The sequence below is a fragment of the Macrobrachium nipponense genome, chromosome 7, assembly GCF_015104395.2.
Source record: "Macrobrachium nipponense isolate FS-2020 chromosome 7, ASM1510439v2, whole genome shotgun sequence".
NCBI lineage: Eukaryota > Metazoa > Arthropoda > Malacostraca > Decapoda > Palaemonidae > Macrobrachium > Macrobrachium nipponense.
The window spans coordinates 96,169,598-96,186,305 of NC_061109.1; the positions used below are offsets into that span (position 1 = coordinate 96,169,598).

At 34.9% G+C, this 16,708-nt stretch overlaps 1 protein-coding gene and 1 long non-coding RNA gene across 2 annotated transcripts; both read right to left on the bottom strand.

Moving 5' to 3' along the window:
* Window positions 1–2,636: 2,636 nt before the first annotated feature.
* On the bottom strand, window positions 2,637–3,056 carry LOC135217659 (jupiter microtubule associated homolog 1-like). The gene has a single exon (XM_064253626.1). The coding sequence runs from the start codon at window positions 3,054–3,056 to the stop codon at window positions 2,637–2,639; it is 420 nt and encodes a 139-aa protein (XP_064109696.1).
* LOC135217714 (uncharacterized) lies at window positions 3,055–6,400 on the bottom strand. Its single transcript, XR_010315172.1, has 3 exons — window positions 6,273–6,400; window positions 3,801–3,887; window positions 3,055–3,106 (listed from the first exon to the last, which is right to left on the bottom strand). It is a non-coding gene; the product is annotated as an uncharacterized LOC135217714 (long non-coding RNA).
* Between the last annotated feature and the right edge of the window lie 10,308 nt (window positions 6,401–16,708).

Here is a 16,708-nt window from a genome sequence, read left to right on the forward strand (position 1 = left end):
ATTCCTAACAATGTGAAGTAGTCTTCGTAATTAATACTCAAAATTAGTCTTACTCATGCTAGCAACAAGGATCAAATAAAAAGGAGACAAATTAAACATGTTCATATAATTGGACAAATATATCCTGTAAATTCAGTACATCAAATAAATTTAAAAGAGCTAAAATCTATAAAAAATAGGCCCATTATTTCACCAACGATGGAGATAAAATTTATAATTTCTTATTATAAATTTATCTGTTCAGTTTAACACGCACAATATTTGTTGCATTTTTATTCAAAAGGTGCGTCCACACGGTCGAACAATGTCCGAAGGACAAACATTGCTACCATATCATAGGCGAAGCAGGATGACGTCATAAGCGTTGAAACGATGGAAGTAGATCTGGCAACAAACAGTGATACCAGATGAGGTTGTATACCACTGCTTTTACTCTGCTCACAAGGCAAGGACCGACAGACAATTGTTAATTGGTAACAATGTTTGTCCGTCGGACATTGTTAGATCGTGTGGACGCACCTTAAATAAATCATATCCTATCCTAAAATTCCTGTCCCTTTAATGAAACGCAAAACACATTTTCAGACCTTTTTAGGCTTTCCTATCCCACCCCAAATTACAACGACGACAACAAGAAGAAGGTAGTTTATAGACTTGCATTCCGAATAAGCGAAAATCCCCAACGGGCTTGTACTAAACACGCCGCAAAGGTGGATACATGGATATATATAAGAGGTGAAAATTTACCCTTGTGGATCTATCTAGGAAAGATTTTTTGTTTTTTCTGTGACACTTTTGTGAATATTTTATCCGTGACATTTTTACCTGGATTCGGGACAGTAACCCATTCTAAATTTTACATTCTGGAGATTGATTACTTAACGACTTGCCTGAGGGAATTAAGGATTTTTTCGGATATAAATGTTAAGCGTCAATTTATATTTTGCAAGTCTCAAAGGAAATAGGTTTCGGGTAACTTACTGACACTGCCTCTGTAACAATTAATAATAGAAACCACTAACCATAAAGTTCAGATATATTAAGCCTTGTTGAAACGGAATTTATAGGATATGTCCAGGTCCATTTTACTGTTCTAAAAAAGAAAAAATAAAAAAAAAAAAAAGCTTTCCAGCGAGGCTTCACTGTCCGTAAGATATATTTAAGACAAGATTTATCTTCTGCCATTATTGTTCTAATTCCTAAACGAATGATTTTAAATACAATGCAAGGAGAATTCCGTAGTTTGCAATTTCTGTTTTTGCAAAGTTTAGACTTGGTTAACTATATACGGACCACCTCTTATAACGCAATATAGACGTAAAGCAGTTTAAGATTGGAGAATAGGAGACAACGCTTTGATTACAATATTTTGATGACTTAGCATTTTAATCAGTAGCTTTAGTCAAGTGAACATTCCTGCGATATAAACAGAGGGAACTAGTTGTGGCGTTGCGCTCTACAGTATGGTTATCAAATATCCATTCCCTAATTAGTGTCCAAATTAAGCCCAGAACTAAAATGCTACTGTATAAAAAGGTTATACAAACTAGGACAGTGTGACAGCCACATGAAAGCGCCTGCTGGTTTACTTATCTCAGCAGTTTGGAGAAAGTTTCCTTCCAGATACCTTGTCAGTGGCTTTTGATATTAATTACTGTGGAACAGATTTATAATTCTACTTAATACGAATCACTTCGAATATTAAGGATTTTGCATAGGTAAAGAAGTACTCATATCATGGACTATTGGTTCTGTTCACTAGAAGAGGTTAAGAGAAAACTTAATCATAGGTTTATTAAGTTTATTAAACTCTGCTGAGCCAGTAGTAACACCGGATCTACTTATTCCTAGCACACAAAAGCAATGGTAAATACAGAATGGTTAGGCGGTATCAAGGGCAAACATACACAAGCTCATTTCCCTTTTGTAAAACTATTATAAAATGCTCTAATCACAGTTTTTCAAAGCTTCACTAATTAAGGGCATTAAACAAAACGTTGCATAACAGACCTCCCCGGGACTCCTTACCTGTCTCAGGTTAGTTTAGCAAATTGTATAGTTAAAATATGAATTATTCCACACTAAAATAGGAATTTCCCAGATTCTTCCGATGGTAACTACACGGTAACCTGTACTTAAAAACACTTAAAATTGCTTTACAACTTCCACCAGAACCGCTTTACTTTATTGTCTTGGATTTAGTAATACACGCTCATTGGTAACCAATACATTTAACAACTCATTCTTCATGAAATTTGCGAAAGCTCGAACTTGCTTTTCCCACATAAACAAAGAACTTACAAATTTTTGTGCACACCTAAGTAGGAATAATAGATGCATAATCTTCATTAGCAGTTTTTATGGTACCCAATTTCTTGGCTAGCATTTCCTTCAACTGCAAAAAGCTAATGTGCATTACACTAAAAAATAAAAATTCTAAGGGCTGGAAAACTTTCAGGTTCGAAATTTTTGGAATAATGTACTCATGCTTCAGTTGTAACAGGTGAATAAGGTTTGTATATTCACTCTTAGAATCATGCCACCTCTGATTAGGATTAACATATCTGCCACCATTTAGAAGTTGTCCCGCCATGTCCCGCCAGGAGTAGCTATGGTTCTACTGAAGGTAATTTTCCTCAAAAGAATATAGTACTACGTTGGTGATCCCTCACTCGAGGGTTTGCATTCTGCTTTCTTGTCTCCTCCCCAAAGAGACGATCTTTAGTGTCCAGCTTTGATGAGTTTGGAGTTGTTGAGCAACTTGCCACCTTAGCAACGGCGCCATTTAGATCAGCACCTTTGTCAGCGACAACGTTGGCCGAGTTAGTGGCATCTCCTTCACGAGTTACCGATGGAGAACTTTCGCTATTAACTTCAGCATTTGGAGACTGCTGCTCTTCGTTTTTTTCAGGAGCTGCTTGCACTTTGGTAGACTTGCTTCCAGCGTTTTCAGAGTCATCAAAGAAGATCGAAGAGCCACCACCAGGCGGTTTCAAAACCCTGCTGCTGAGACGTTGGTTATCACTAATCCCAACAAAAGTAGTTGTCGTACTCATCTTTAAATCAATGATGTAGTCAGCCTCAATTTTGTCTTCCGTAGATGTTGCTACCAAAAGAAAAAAATATTAATTTTTCAGGGGGAATGCATCGGAATTACTCCGTAACAAAACTATAAAATTGAGGCAATGTTTAAGTATTCGAGATTTATCTAGAAAAGGGTGGAAAGGAAACTAAATCTGACAGCGCATTAAGATATGGTGTATCAGTACATTATGATAAAATTAAAAATTTTTGCTTACTGCCGTAAAAAGCCAAAATAAAATATCGGCGGGGATTAAATCAAGGGTGTACGAAAATAATAGCTCGTTAATGGACTAACTCTAGGAGGAATAACTGGAGAATAACATTACCGATGTTGAGCACAAGTTAAACACCAACCAGCTTATTGTATCTAGCCAAGATCTGTTTCATCGTCTCCACCGATATCAATAAGATTAAACATTTCTGATTATCTAAGGTCAATACATAATTTTAAAGAAAACTTCTAAATTCTGCAACGTTCCTTGGATTGGCAAACAGATGGCTCAAGTGTGCAAGTTTCCTTAAGCCAATCATGTAGTTCCTAACGAATTAAAAGGCAGTTTTTTTATTAGTACATAAATACTTCAAGAATCATCAGTATTAATAACTAAAATGACTGTCTTTCAGCTGTCAGTTACAATTTTAGTATTATGATAAGACTTGAGGGATAGAGACTGCTTTGCATAAAAAGCAAAACACCAAAGCAAGTCAACACTTACGCAACGCGAAAAGGATGGCACTTTCCAAGTAGACTTTTGTTACAGGTTCCGGTAATCTCGTCACCGGCAAATATCAGGAATCAAATCCTGAAAGAAATTAATATTTGAAGATTAGAAGTAATGCCGTTATTACTACCGTGCGAACCTAAAACTTTAGGTTTAAAAGACTAACCCAATAAATGGAGTCTTGATCGAAAAACCTAATTCAGCCATTCCATAACTAACTAGACGATGCTATCGGGGCACTTCAGCTAATACATCCGCTGAAATTTCAAGGGAACTTCTCAATTGAAAATCAGCAAATTGAATGTCTACAACAGTGGATTAGTAAAACCATAATGCCGCCATGACTTCCAAGATACTGGTTTAATGTTCAACCTACGGTGAATCGGTGAATAGGTAGAGTACACAGCAACCTCAGCACAAAACCAGCCGGCGTTAGGACTATTGCCATTGGCAAAACCACCACTGTAAAATTGCCACTGGTAAAATTGCCCATCATTGACATAGTTAGCACATCAAATGTGATTGGATTTAACACTTAAAGATACGAGTGACTAAATAAGATAGTTTATTTCAAAATAAAGTTTATAACCATACGCAATGAATAAATTAGAATAGGACATAAAATATGCATATTATAAGCAATAGAACGTAAAACGAACATTTTATCATCATAAGAACTATAATTTAGGACTATCACTAACAGCCTGGCATTCAAGTCTTAAATACTTCTCTTTTAATGACAGTGAATCGCCTCGTTCAAATTGAATTCGCTTGACTTTCTAGGCGTTCCTCATCCGCGAGTGCGTCAACCTCCAGATGTCGGAGTGGAAGTTACGGATTTATTAAAGCCACAATGAAATGCTTCCAAGTTGTTGTCAGTGCAGGAAAAGAAATGACTACACTACAATGGGTGTTCCAAAAGCTAATTGGAAACATGGGCGCAGGTCTTCGTCTGTTATTTAGCCTTCCTCTCTCATTTCAGATGTAGATTCGAAGTAAGCTAGAAATTCCTACGGTATCGTATCATTATCTAAGAGTATTGAAAAACCACTATAATATCCTAGCTTGGCACAAAGGCGATGACAGAAGAATGGGCTTTGCTGTTAGGGTATTCTTGTCTAAACCAAAGGTCAACCATTTTTTTTACAAGCGTGTGAAAAATGAAAGTATCACTCAAGACAAAGAATGGGGCAAAAAGTCATTATTCCATCTATAGGCTTTTTCAAAGTCAATTATACTTTTGGGTCCACCTTCGCTTGCAATTTCACTAATTTTCAAAATCTAATAAATTTTGTCATAACTGGTATATGTTTTTGTCAAAACTAGTATATGTTAATTCAGTCCTAATTGGGAAAATAGCAAAGACACCGGGGTACCCAGTTTATCCTTCTCCACAAGAATGGTAAAGAGCTAATAAATTTCTGGAGCCAATTCAATCAATTGACCAATTTTCGGTATTTCTACAGAAGCAGTCCGCACGGACTGCAAGGAACGTAACCGCGGATACGACATCCACTAAGGATTGGGGGCCGTCAAATTTATTTCGCCGTGTTTGGCACTGGCCCCTGGGGGGTTAATTACAGTCGTTCGAATAAATATTACTTAAAATTCTTGTTCAGTAGGTAAAACTGCATAGAAAAACCGCAACTGCCATATTCTAGGCCGCCGCGGATAAGTACCCTAGATCTACCCCCAAAACTTATTGAAGAAAAGTCTTCCTAGAATCTATAGTCGTAAATTCTGGTGTGTGTGTGTGTTTTTTTTTTCCATATCCCGTCCTTCCAGATGGCAGGGATGAAAGTGTCTTCACTTCCTAATAATCCTGCTTACGTTACTTGTACTAGGAATTTGAGAGAGGACAGCTTCATCGAGAGATGCAGTAGCTTGCGATGCTTGTAGGATGCGACTGGATTGTTGAGACTTCTTCACTTTGCATTGATGAATGGGTTGTTCGTTCAAATGCTGCAGAACTTAGAGGTCCAACGTTCACCATTTTGTATTTAGTCTCGCCCTGCAGTTGGCTACACATCCACTCATCCACTATACAACTGTACAATCGTATTTGTACCATCCTTATGATACATTAACTCGTCAACGAGCCTGATGTTGCCCCTTTCACTCTCGATTAGAGAAAATCATTAGGCTGAAGTTAGCAGAAATAATTTTTTTTTTAAATATCTAAAAACCGTTATCAACTCGATTGGATGAGAGGTGATAGAATAGCAGTTGTTTATAACACTCACTAAAGTAATCTCGTTAATAATAGTAGTTTCAAATATGCTTTAGAATTTGTAAAGATAAACAGTTACTGGTAAGTCATTAACACGAGAAAATTTGAGCGATAAACGAATTGCAAAGTCAGGAACAGTTCAACAGAGGGAATTAATTTTTTTTGAGGCAATAAAAATTCCTAGATGAGAAATCTTCCCTCTATAATCGAAACCAGAAAACAAGCACACTTCAAACCTCGCAAAAATCTGTAGACTAAAGCTCCATCACCAGGAGGTAACGAAAACAGTTTTCACAGACTTTTAAATTTTCTTTGATGACGTCATCAATAATGGACGCCGGAAACCCGAGGTGGAATGTTCGAAGTGAACCACAAGTACATTTTACTAAATGAATGAATGGTAAACTACAGAGAAATTATATGAATATGCTCTCAGGTCTGATTTTTTGCATAAATTTCCTTTAAAATCGATTAAAATGTTTAGTTATAAAAGGTTTTTAGCTTTAAGGTAAAATAAAACCTTTTAATATGCGCTAATGTTTGAGTCTTTACACTTCATCATTTTCAGCCAGTTATTTTTGTTAATTTTGTACCACTTCATTTTTGCCAAATTCCTAAGTGAAATCGAATTGACAATTCGCCACGGGGACATCAATTAAAACATTACTTGTCGTCAGATTCATCAGAGCATTTATGCACGTATAATACTTCTTTTTCGTTATCTAATGTTATTAAAAAATTTTTTTTTAGCTTTAGTCATTGCTGTGATAGTGTGTAAGTATTTAGTGAATGTTTAGTGAGTATCTGGGGTTTAGTGAATGTTTAATGTGTGAGTGTTTAGTGAGCGTTTAATGAGTGGTCTGTGAACGTTCAGTGACTATTTAGTGCTTAATGAGTGTTTTGGGGTTTAATGAACATTTATGGTTTAGTGAACGTTTAGTGTTTAACGAGTGTTTAGGGTCTAGCGGGTGTTTAGTGTATAGTGAATGCTTAGTAAATGTTTACTGTACAGTGAGGTTTTAGCCAATGTTTAGTGTAGTGAGTACTTAGTGAATGTTTCATGAGTGTTTGGTCTTTAATGAATGTTTAGGATTGTGTGTTTTGGAAATGTTTACTGAGTGTTTAGGCTAATGAGTAATCAGTGAGTGTTTAGTGTTTTATGAGTGCTTAGTGAGCGTTTAGTTTATAGTGAGTGCCTAGTGAATGTTGAGTTTTCAGTGAGTGTTTAGTGTTATTGAGTTTAGTCAGTGTGAGTTATAGTGTGTGTGTTTTGTCAGTGTGCATGTATTATAGTAAATGTGTATTTAGTGAGTGTGAGTATATAGCAAGTGTAAGTATTTAGTGATTGTAAGTGTATAGCGAGTGTTAGTGTTTAGTGATTGCACATTACTGTTTAATTAGTTTTTAGTGACTGTATGCAAAGAAAGTCCTAAAATTTACAAGAACCATTTATGCTAGACATTGCTTAGATACAAGAGCAGATGCTTAGGCCTTGACCACAAATGCAATGGTTAGAGTGCTTAGGTTAACCTGTTATTGTGAGGTAATTTTTCTCTGTGAAATTGGGTCAAATACTATAATAATTGTAATCATGATAATAATAGTAAAATTAAGAAGATAATAATAATGCTAAAAAGATAAAACACTAATAATAATAATAGTAATAAGTATAGTACTATGACCTGGACCGAGAACTTCCAAAATGGCCACCCGAAGTCACACGCTCGTCAGTAAGATCTCCAGTCCATGTTATTTACCCTCTATGGTTTCTATCTAATTAAGGTAACTTAAAATAATATTTAAAATTATTTTAATAAATGTAAAAAGTTACTGTAATTAACTTGATACGGGAAGTTACCGGAAATCATTTGTAGACTGTGAAAGAAAGCATTTATTGTTTTATATACGTTATTTTTAAAAATAAACAAGAGCGTGGAAGTATTTGGCGTGGAAATGTGGCAACACTGCGAGTGTCACTGTCATCATGTCATGAATGATCATCAATCTTGAGAGGTTAGCAGTAAGGAGCGGATGCTTGACTGACTACTACGTATACTGCTTTCGACAAGTGTTACGTTATCTCCTTTATCAACATGGACCAAAGGTATGTTTAGCCAAGTTTTAAGTCTAATTTCAACATATTTCTCGGAAAGCGTTAATGGCAGTTTTTGTAAAAGCAACATATATGCGTTTTGGCACGAAAACCGTCTTCCAGGAGTAGCCTAACGGTTGAGCCAAGATGGAATAACATAAGGTGTGTTCACCGAGGGATCCGATCGCTAATTTCCCTCTCTCAGTGACGTCACTGGACCACATCGACAGGGCGATGCAAAGTTGTCACCAGGGCTGCCGAAGTGTGGAAATGACGTCACGAATACGGCTTATCTTGTCCACATTGTGATCAGGTGTGGAGTGTGGGAATCCACACGTAAAAAAATTTCCACGCTTTTACTTGAAAAGCGTATGCTCGTTTAAAATCTAATGATAAGTTATGAAAATTTTTTACTATTCTATTTTATAAGTCTCACACACAAATATCCATAAAAATGAAAAATTAGTTTTATCCTTTTTAATTTGTGGATGCGTTTGGATGTTTATCAGATGCATAACGCTGACCGTTGATCATGTGCAAACCAAGACTAGAATATAAGCTAGATCTTGACCGTACGAACTTGGAGGAATAATGACAGGCTGGCTCCAGCTCCAACCAGCTCAGTTACCTATTCAAAATTATTTTCAATCTGGCCCTCAACAAAAGCTGCATTTATTCTTTTTCATAATACTAGAGAGTATTTTTAATTTGCTAGTTTTGATGGTTTATGTTCTTGAAAGTTTTGTAAAATATATGCATACATTCATACTGCCATTTGGTAGCAAATATTTTTCAGCGATGACTTTACAGCTTTGCAATACACATTGCAATTTTTGCATGTGAAAATTATTAATGTGCCTCTATCAGTTTGGTTATTCTACAACTACGGTGACAAACTTTGGAAATGGAAACGGGCTTTAAATGATTTCATAACTGTAATTCGTAGCTATAAACGTAAGACCTTAGCAAAAATCATAGGCCTATTTTACCAGTATAGATGACAGCGCTCATGATTTCGTTGTCAGTTGATATTGCCCTAAATGAACATGACTTTTGTATAACGATAAAGTAAGAAATTGTATAATGCAGTGTAATTAATCTTCATGTAAATTAAATGGTTTAGTACATTAGCCTAGGTCCAGAATACGTTGCCAGTTTACTTTTTCTCTAAAAAATAAGACATTTATAACACCGGTGCTTACTATTACATTTGCAGCTTCAATTCTTCATGAAAGTGATTGTAATTATGTAATAGCAATGATACAGTACAGTGATAATTATTTTTTCAAGTTCACTTACGAGCATTAACCAACAGTGTTAGTTGGCCCAAGATATAGGTCTAGTCATTATATTTATGGCAATAATGCCGGATTGAACATCATTATAAATTTATCGTTATATTTCATTACGATGATGTGATTAAGATGTCTTATATATATAAACTTGTTATAAAAACACCTATGTTACTTTTTTCATCGTCAAATTAAAGGAGTACCGACAGTTGTTGAGAAGTTTTGCTTCTTTTACCCGCTCATAAAAAAAAAAACTAGAATCAAAATCTAACTAAATGTTTAAACAATATGAGCTAAAAACTTATTAATGTTAAAAGAAAAAAAAAAAAAAAAAAAAGCTACTGGTTGGGAATTCATACCGCTAAGTTTTGAGCACTTACAAGATCACGATAAACAACTTATTCATTCCACAGAGTTCGATTAAGTCGAATATATTGCATAACTGGCAACTATCTGAGACCGTGCGTGGATTTCTTTAGTGTGGAAACCTGGCAGCCCTGGTTGTCACTCCGACAGTTGCATTGTTGCAGTTCACGATTATGGGTGTGCATTCCATATTTGGGTGCACTAATAGTTCCAGACAGTATGGGAATTGTTTTCACAGGTTCCCTAAAGACCCCGAGGAGTCCAAAGTATGGATTAATGCATGTAAAAGAAGTGATAATATTAATTTTAAGGATGCCAGGATTTGTTCTGTCCATTTCCGGACAGAAGATTACGAAAGAAATCTTCAATATGAACTGCTACCACAACTTTACCAGAGAAGTTATCACAGATTAAAGAAAACCGCAGTTCTCTCTTTAAATTTACCTGTTAAGGACGTAAAGTCTGGTATGGTTCAACAATTTGTTTACAATCTCATTAGTGCAATTTTTAGTGATATATCTTTTGTTGATAAGTAGCCTGGACTAAATTCTTGAAATGAATTACTAAATTAGATTAGGCCTAGCCTATGCAATGAATGAAGAAATGATCTGATTAAGGCTATCCAATTTTTTTTCTTTGATACATTCATTTTATGAATGTAAAGTTGATCGAACAGGTGATTAGACCTATGCGTAATAGACCTATGCGTAATGACGTACTTCTGAGTACGTCTTCCTGTGCAGACAATAATTAGGCCTAGACCTTTTATTTCTTAAAAACCCCACTAAAGGATATCGTGGGGTCAGAGTATAGACTGAGTTCAAGTGTAGACTGAGGAATTTCTTGTTAGGTAAGAACAACATTTTTAGCAATCACGGTCATAATGTTGCTCCCAATGATGATAACATGCCATGTACGAGCAATACTAGTGTTATGGAACCAGGTAAGTCTTGGGTTTCCAAAACCTCTGAAGAAAGTGACTCCAGTCATGTTGACTTAGACTCTGAATTATGTATCTCTGCTCATCTCTTGATGAGAATTCCTCAGGAAGGCCTACCTAATGAGCTGGAGGAAGAGGATTTTGTATATCTTGGAGTAGAGTCTGAATATGGTATAGAAATGGAAGCCTTAAATTATCTAGGAGGTTATATAGCTCATAAGTACAGAAATAAATATTCTTCCTTAGGATTCCTAGAAATTGAAGGCCTAAACAACGACTGGATCTCCAAAGTGAGGATGAAAGTGCTGTTTAGGCCCAGTCCTCAATTTGTCAGTAATTGAAAGGAAATGGAATAACTCTTTAAATCTTTTCATGGAGAACAGTTGAAACCAGGCGTTGATGGGATTACGAAATTAGTTAATATTTTCAGGGAATTAAACATTGATGCTCCAGAAGAAGTAATGAAGTTCTTTATTAGGTGCAAAATCCATTTTAGGATGAAGATATTAAATGCTGAAGGGAAGTCAGAATTTCTTAAAAAAAAAAAAGGTGTACAGAAAATGAAAAAAATTCTTCAGTACATTTTGGTAAATAAAAGAACAATACGCTAGTTCGATAAAAGTCTGGAAAGTTTTTTTTTTTTTTTTTTTTCATATTCATTCACCCTCGTTACTTTCGTTATTTTTATTCCAACAAGATTATATTCTGTATGGTAAGGTCTTAAATATCTTGATATAACTGTGTTTTAAGTGATAGAGAGAGAGAGAGAGAGAGAGAGAGAGAGAGAGAGAGAGAGAGAGAGAGAGAGAGAAAGTATTTTCCTGTATGGAAATTGTGAACACCAGCATAGCAACAAATTACTGTCAAAACATACGTAATCATTAAGTGCACTGCCCAGTCGACGCGCACCTGTGACGTCACAGTGCGGGAACCGAGCGACCGACGATCTCACCTTATGTTATTCCATCTTGGGTTGAGCATTCCTAACTTGAGAAATCTGGTTTTTAGATCTGTCTCATCTGTTCTAATTGGTGTTTATACATCTGTCAGTCAATAAAACTTTGCGTTCTTTACTATGGCTCTTGGTGAGTATAATAGTATGTGTATGTATGTAATCCAATATTATTGCAGACACTCCGTCGTAAGGCCTATTGTAAAATATCAGTGACATGCTTTGCAAGGCTACGAGAGGCTTACTTGCTTGGAAAGTTGATTCCTATCAGTTTTCGATCTTTAAAGGATGAACGTTTATAATTTATAGTTTATTTCCACAATTCCATTTCGAATTGTGGTATTGTGTTAAATTTCCTTCTTATTTTTCCATATAGGTCTAAAACCCGAAGCTTTAAGGAAATGTATTGTAGTATACTATCAAGTTTCTTTGGCTCAGTATTCCTAGGCCTATAGAGCCTAGCATGAGTTTTTTTTAGCCCATGATCTTTTAACATTTTTCTTACAACTCATATAGCTTTAAAAGTATGCATTTTAAACTAATAAAGAGCCAATTTAATAATAAAACATTTGAGCAAGGTAAGGAGGTAGTTCGGGAGGCCAAGGGAAAAACACAATGACGTGAACGAAGCATAAAATGCAATCTTACGAAATGTCAGATCTGTTTTGCTCCTTTCATAATCTCGTGTACAGTAGGTAAAACATGGTCATCCATGTATTTCGATCAAGAAATCCAAATGATGACCTTAGAGGAGGCGGGAATCATGTACCAGAACAGTAGTTAACATCACCGTATATTATGGTACTAATCTCTGGCGGCCTTTCAGACTAAAGTCTCTCTCTCTCTCTCTCTCTCTCTCTCGTACTTCAACATTGACGATATTTTTTCTAACAAGCTATTATTCCCTCACTTCCACTGTACACGTATGAAGTTAATGTAGCTTCCCTTGATTATTCCTCAATTAGGGAAGTATTTTTATATTATAGTACTTTTCCTCTTGTTCAGCAAATATGTATTAATCACAGAGGAGTAGAGGAGCGCTTTTACGTTGGACATGAAAAGGGAAATTTCCCTTTCCACGCTCGGAAAAGAGACCTATATCGAAAACCAACTGGTACTTCAGATATGACGGAGAGCCACAGCAGGCATTACACTATTAACTAGATCTATGAGAAAGTATGCTAATATATGTCCGAACATATTTGATAATCAGGTACGCTAACCTAGTCCACATAACTTGGGTGACGACTAAGCCTAGGCTAGCCTAGATCTTGGACCCGGGAAATTTCCCACAAAGTAGGCTGATAATGTAATCTATTCAGCTTTTATCTGTAATGCATAGTTAGTAAATTCCAGTCAATCGGAGTACACAAAAAACCCAAGTTTGGCCCCTTATATGTATGTACTGTCGGCCAAAAAACTCTTGGCAGAGTTTCATAATTTTTCGTTCACCTGCCTGACGCACGATTCATGCCTTATTCATCTATTTTTTTTTTCAAAGATGGAAGAAATCATATGTAATGACGTTAAAAACAGTCACTGATATCTTTAGAACATTATGTTATGTTATTATGTAAAACTATTTTCCATATAGCAAAATTGATGCGAACGAAACGAAGTGATAAAATACGTCATATCACAACCATAGATATACATTACCAAATAGATAGGAGACACCTATCACTAGTAGTATCGCATAAACATAGTCCTTAAATTATCATTTCAATATTAAGTTGAAGGTAGTTGAACTTTTCCATTTGTTAAATTTTACAGAAAACATTGGAATCTCACAAAATGCTATCAAATTTAAAACCAAAAAGAAAAAAAAAAAAAAAACATATCCTAACAGTGTGAACCAGGTGACCTCACTCTATTGCTTTTGATGTTATGTGTACGGGAATCTAATGTCAATGTGTCATTTATCGGTCTAAGAAACATCCCTAGATGAGCGAGAGACAATTATTGCACTGCATTCGGTGCAAGTTCCTGTTGGAGAGATATCAAGAAAGCTTAATAAACCGGAGAGAATCATACATAGAAAAATCAAATTGTTTAAAGAACGGCAAAATTTAGAACATGGGCCTAGTGGAACACCTCGAAGCACCACAAAGAAGACAATACAATAGTGTAAATGTTGCTGAGCAACATTCATTTGTGAATTTTGAATTCTAGTGCCTCTTCACGACATTACTGAACCAGGAATCATGACTAGCTCTACGTTTATGACAGGTGTCTGATGAATACTTTAGATGGAGAGGAAGAGGTTTTTAAATCTACACTTGAAATATTTGATAGTTGTCTAATGAATAAGTCTAATGAATAGGCAAACTTATCCTTGATGGATGAGAGATTCAGTTAGGCTTACTCTTCTCTTTTTGTTTTGTTTTTTATCGGTGGCCAGTGAATACCACGGATAGGGAGGGAAACGGTTTTCAATGATGCATGCATTTTTTTCTTCAAAACCTAAAGAATACATTTTATTGGGAGATACTTTATTAACATAGGCCTAATCCTTCCATCACTCCTATACGCCACCTCCGCTCTCTTCTACATCTCAGGCGACTAGATCCGACTTCTCACTACGAACTCCATCTCGTGAAAGCATCACTAATGATGACGGTTATTTTAAAATTGCCCGCACCGACAACGGACGCCTTAAAATGCATGTTTATAAAATATTTTCTGTTCAAAGAAACTTTATCTTTCATCCCACAAAAATATGTGCATACACTCGTGTTACACCTGTAGCCGTCAAAGAGCAACCGTTTATTAAAGCAGTAGGTTTTTTTCTTGAAAAAAAAAAAAAAAAAAAAAAAAAAAAACATATGAAATAGACTTAAACGAGAACGTCACCTTTCATTTTATTTTCTTATCCTTTCAGCTTACTTATAATATGCTTATGGTAGTCGGTCTAGGTATACATGTGAAATTAATTTGAATTAACTTCTATTTAGAAGAAATGAATAGCTATAGAAAGATCAACCTAAGAAAGCTTTACAGAAAGTTAGCGTTTCTTAATGTATTCGTCAGTTTTGACTCCCACAGCTCTCCAACGTGTCCAGATGAAACAGGATGATATGCAAGGAATTCGATAAAAAAGAAGACTGAATTATATTCGTTTGATTTTTTTTATGATTGCTTTTTGACTTTGAATAGCTAGGTCAGAGTTAATTATGTTAAGCAATTATGAAAAGGATAAGAAGAAAGGCGAACATGGCTAATAAAACAAGAATAACGGGAATAGTCAAATAAAGCAGATTAATATATATATATATATATATATATATATATATATATATATATATATATATATATTGTCGATTTAAATATTCATTAATATTAGATTTTTACGTATCCGAGAGAGTATAGACCTAGGCAAATCATGTGGGATAATCAAAAGTCCAATTTAGGCCCACTAAATGTGTCATGGCAAATTATTTTATTGATCAAAGGACAAAATTAGTTTTAATTCAAACATCGTTTTCAAAGAATGTTAACGCCTTGATGTATTATTTATCGGCTGTAGGAGACGAAATATGACAACACCCAGTGCAGTACAATACGTTGAGTAAAGACTCGAGCGGCAGCAAAGCCAACTTCAAAATCTTCGGTATGCTGTCACGAAGCTAGAGTTGAGAATAAAATTAGAAATCGTGGACCCATCGTTATATATTTTCCTTACTTTGCAAAATAATTATCTTTAATACGTTGATAAGTCTACTCAATTCTAATGTAATTTATTTCAAGTATAGCACCTTTGAAAGGAAATGTTATTTATTGTTACGTAAATAATCTGGCACCTACATACGGCAATATTTCCCTAACGAACAATGAATTAAGAAACTACGCCAATTCTTCGTTGGCCGTCTGTACGTTGACACCTTTATGAGGTAAGGGATGGAGGTGGGGGTGGGGGTGGGGCTAGGGGTGGAGGGTGACTAGGGACAGGGGACTTACTGTATACTGTTTGTGGGAAACATTCTAAAGACACTGGGGAGACATTAAGAGACTTCATTAGTATTATTATAAGTTAATTGGCCATGCCACATCATTAATCGTTTTGGGAGTGCCCCGTTTGAAGGCGTCTCTCTCTCTGAAAAAAGAGAGGAAATAATGAAATAAAACTCGTGAAGAGCAGACATGGGTTCGATACTTAGCCCAAAGCCCCAATAAAACGCCGGTTTATGAGGTCGACCCGACCTCAACTGGGGTCTCGCCCATCAAATATGCAGCGTCCTTATCTTTTATTTAACTTGTGGGGGGCTGGGGGGAGTTGGGGGTGGAAAGTTATGCTCTTGGTTCTATTGGTCTCTATTTGAGTGACGGTAAGTCTGTCTACCTGTCTGTCTATTTGTCTGTCTGTGTTTTGTTTCAGGAGTGTCTGGTCCTGTTCTGAAGGACACCTAAAGAATGTATCTTAATAGGAGATGTAATGAATAGGTAGATTTTTAAAGTTTGTTTATATATCTATATATATATATATATATATATATATCTATATATATATATATATATATATATATATATATATATCTACACACACACACACACACACACACACACATATATATATATATATATATATATATATATTATATATATATATATATGTATAGTATTTTATTATTTATATACACACGTAAATATAGGTATATACATTTATTTATTTATATATATATATCATATATATAATATATATATGTATATATATACGTAATACGTCTATGTATAGTATATGATTATTTATGATACACACGTAAATAATAGGTAATATATTTATTTATATATAATATGTCGTGTATATTATATATATCATATATACTCTAGATATATATATATATATGTTATATATATATATATATATTAATTATTATATCATATTATTATAGTATAGTGTAATATATACGTAATATATATGTATAGTAATAAATTATTTTGTATCTAAACACACGTAAAATATAGGTATATATAATATTATATATATATAATTATATATAATATATATGTATTATATATTCACTTTATTCCCT

Bases quoted from the DNA above. Each gene is read 5' to 3' on its own strand.
- LOC135217659 (XM_064253626.1), bottom strand. From the start codon at position 3,056: ATGAGTACGACAACTACTTTTGTTGGGATTAGTGATAACCAACGTCTC.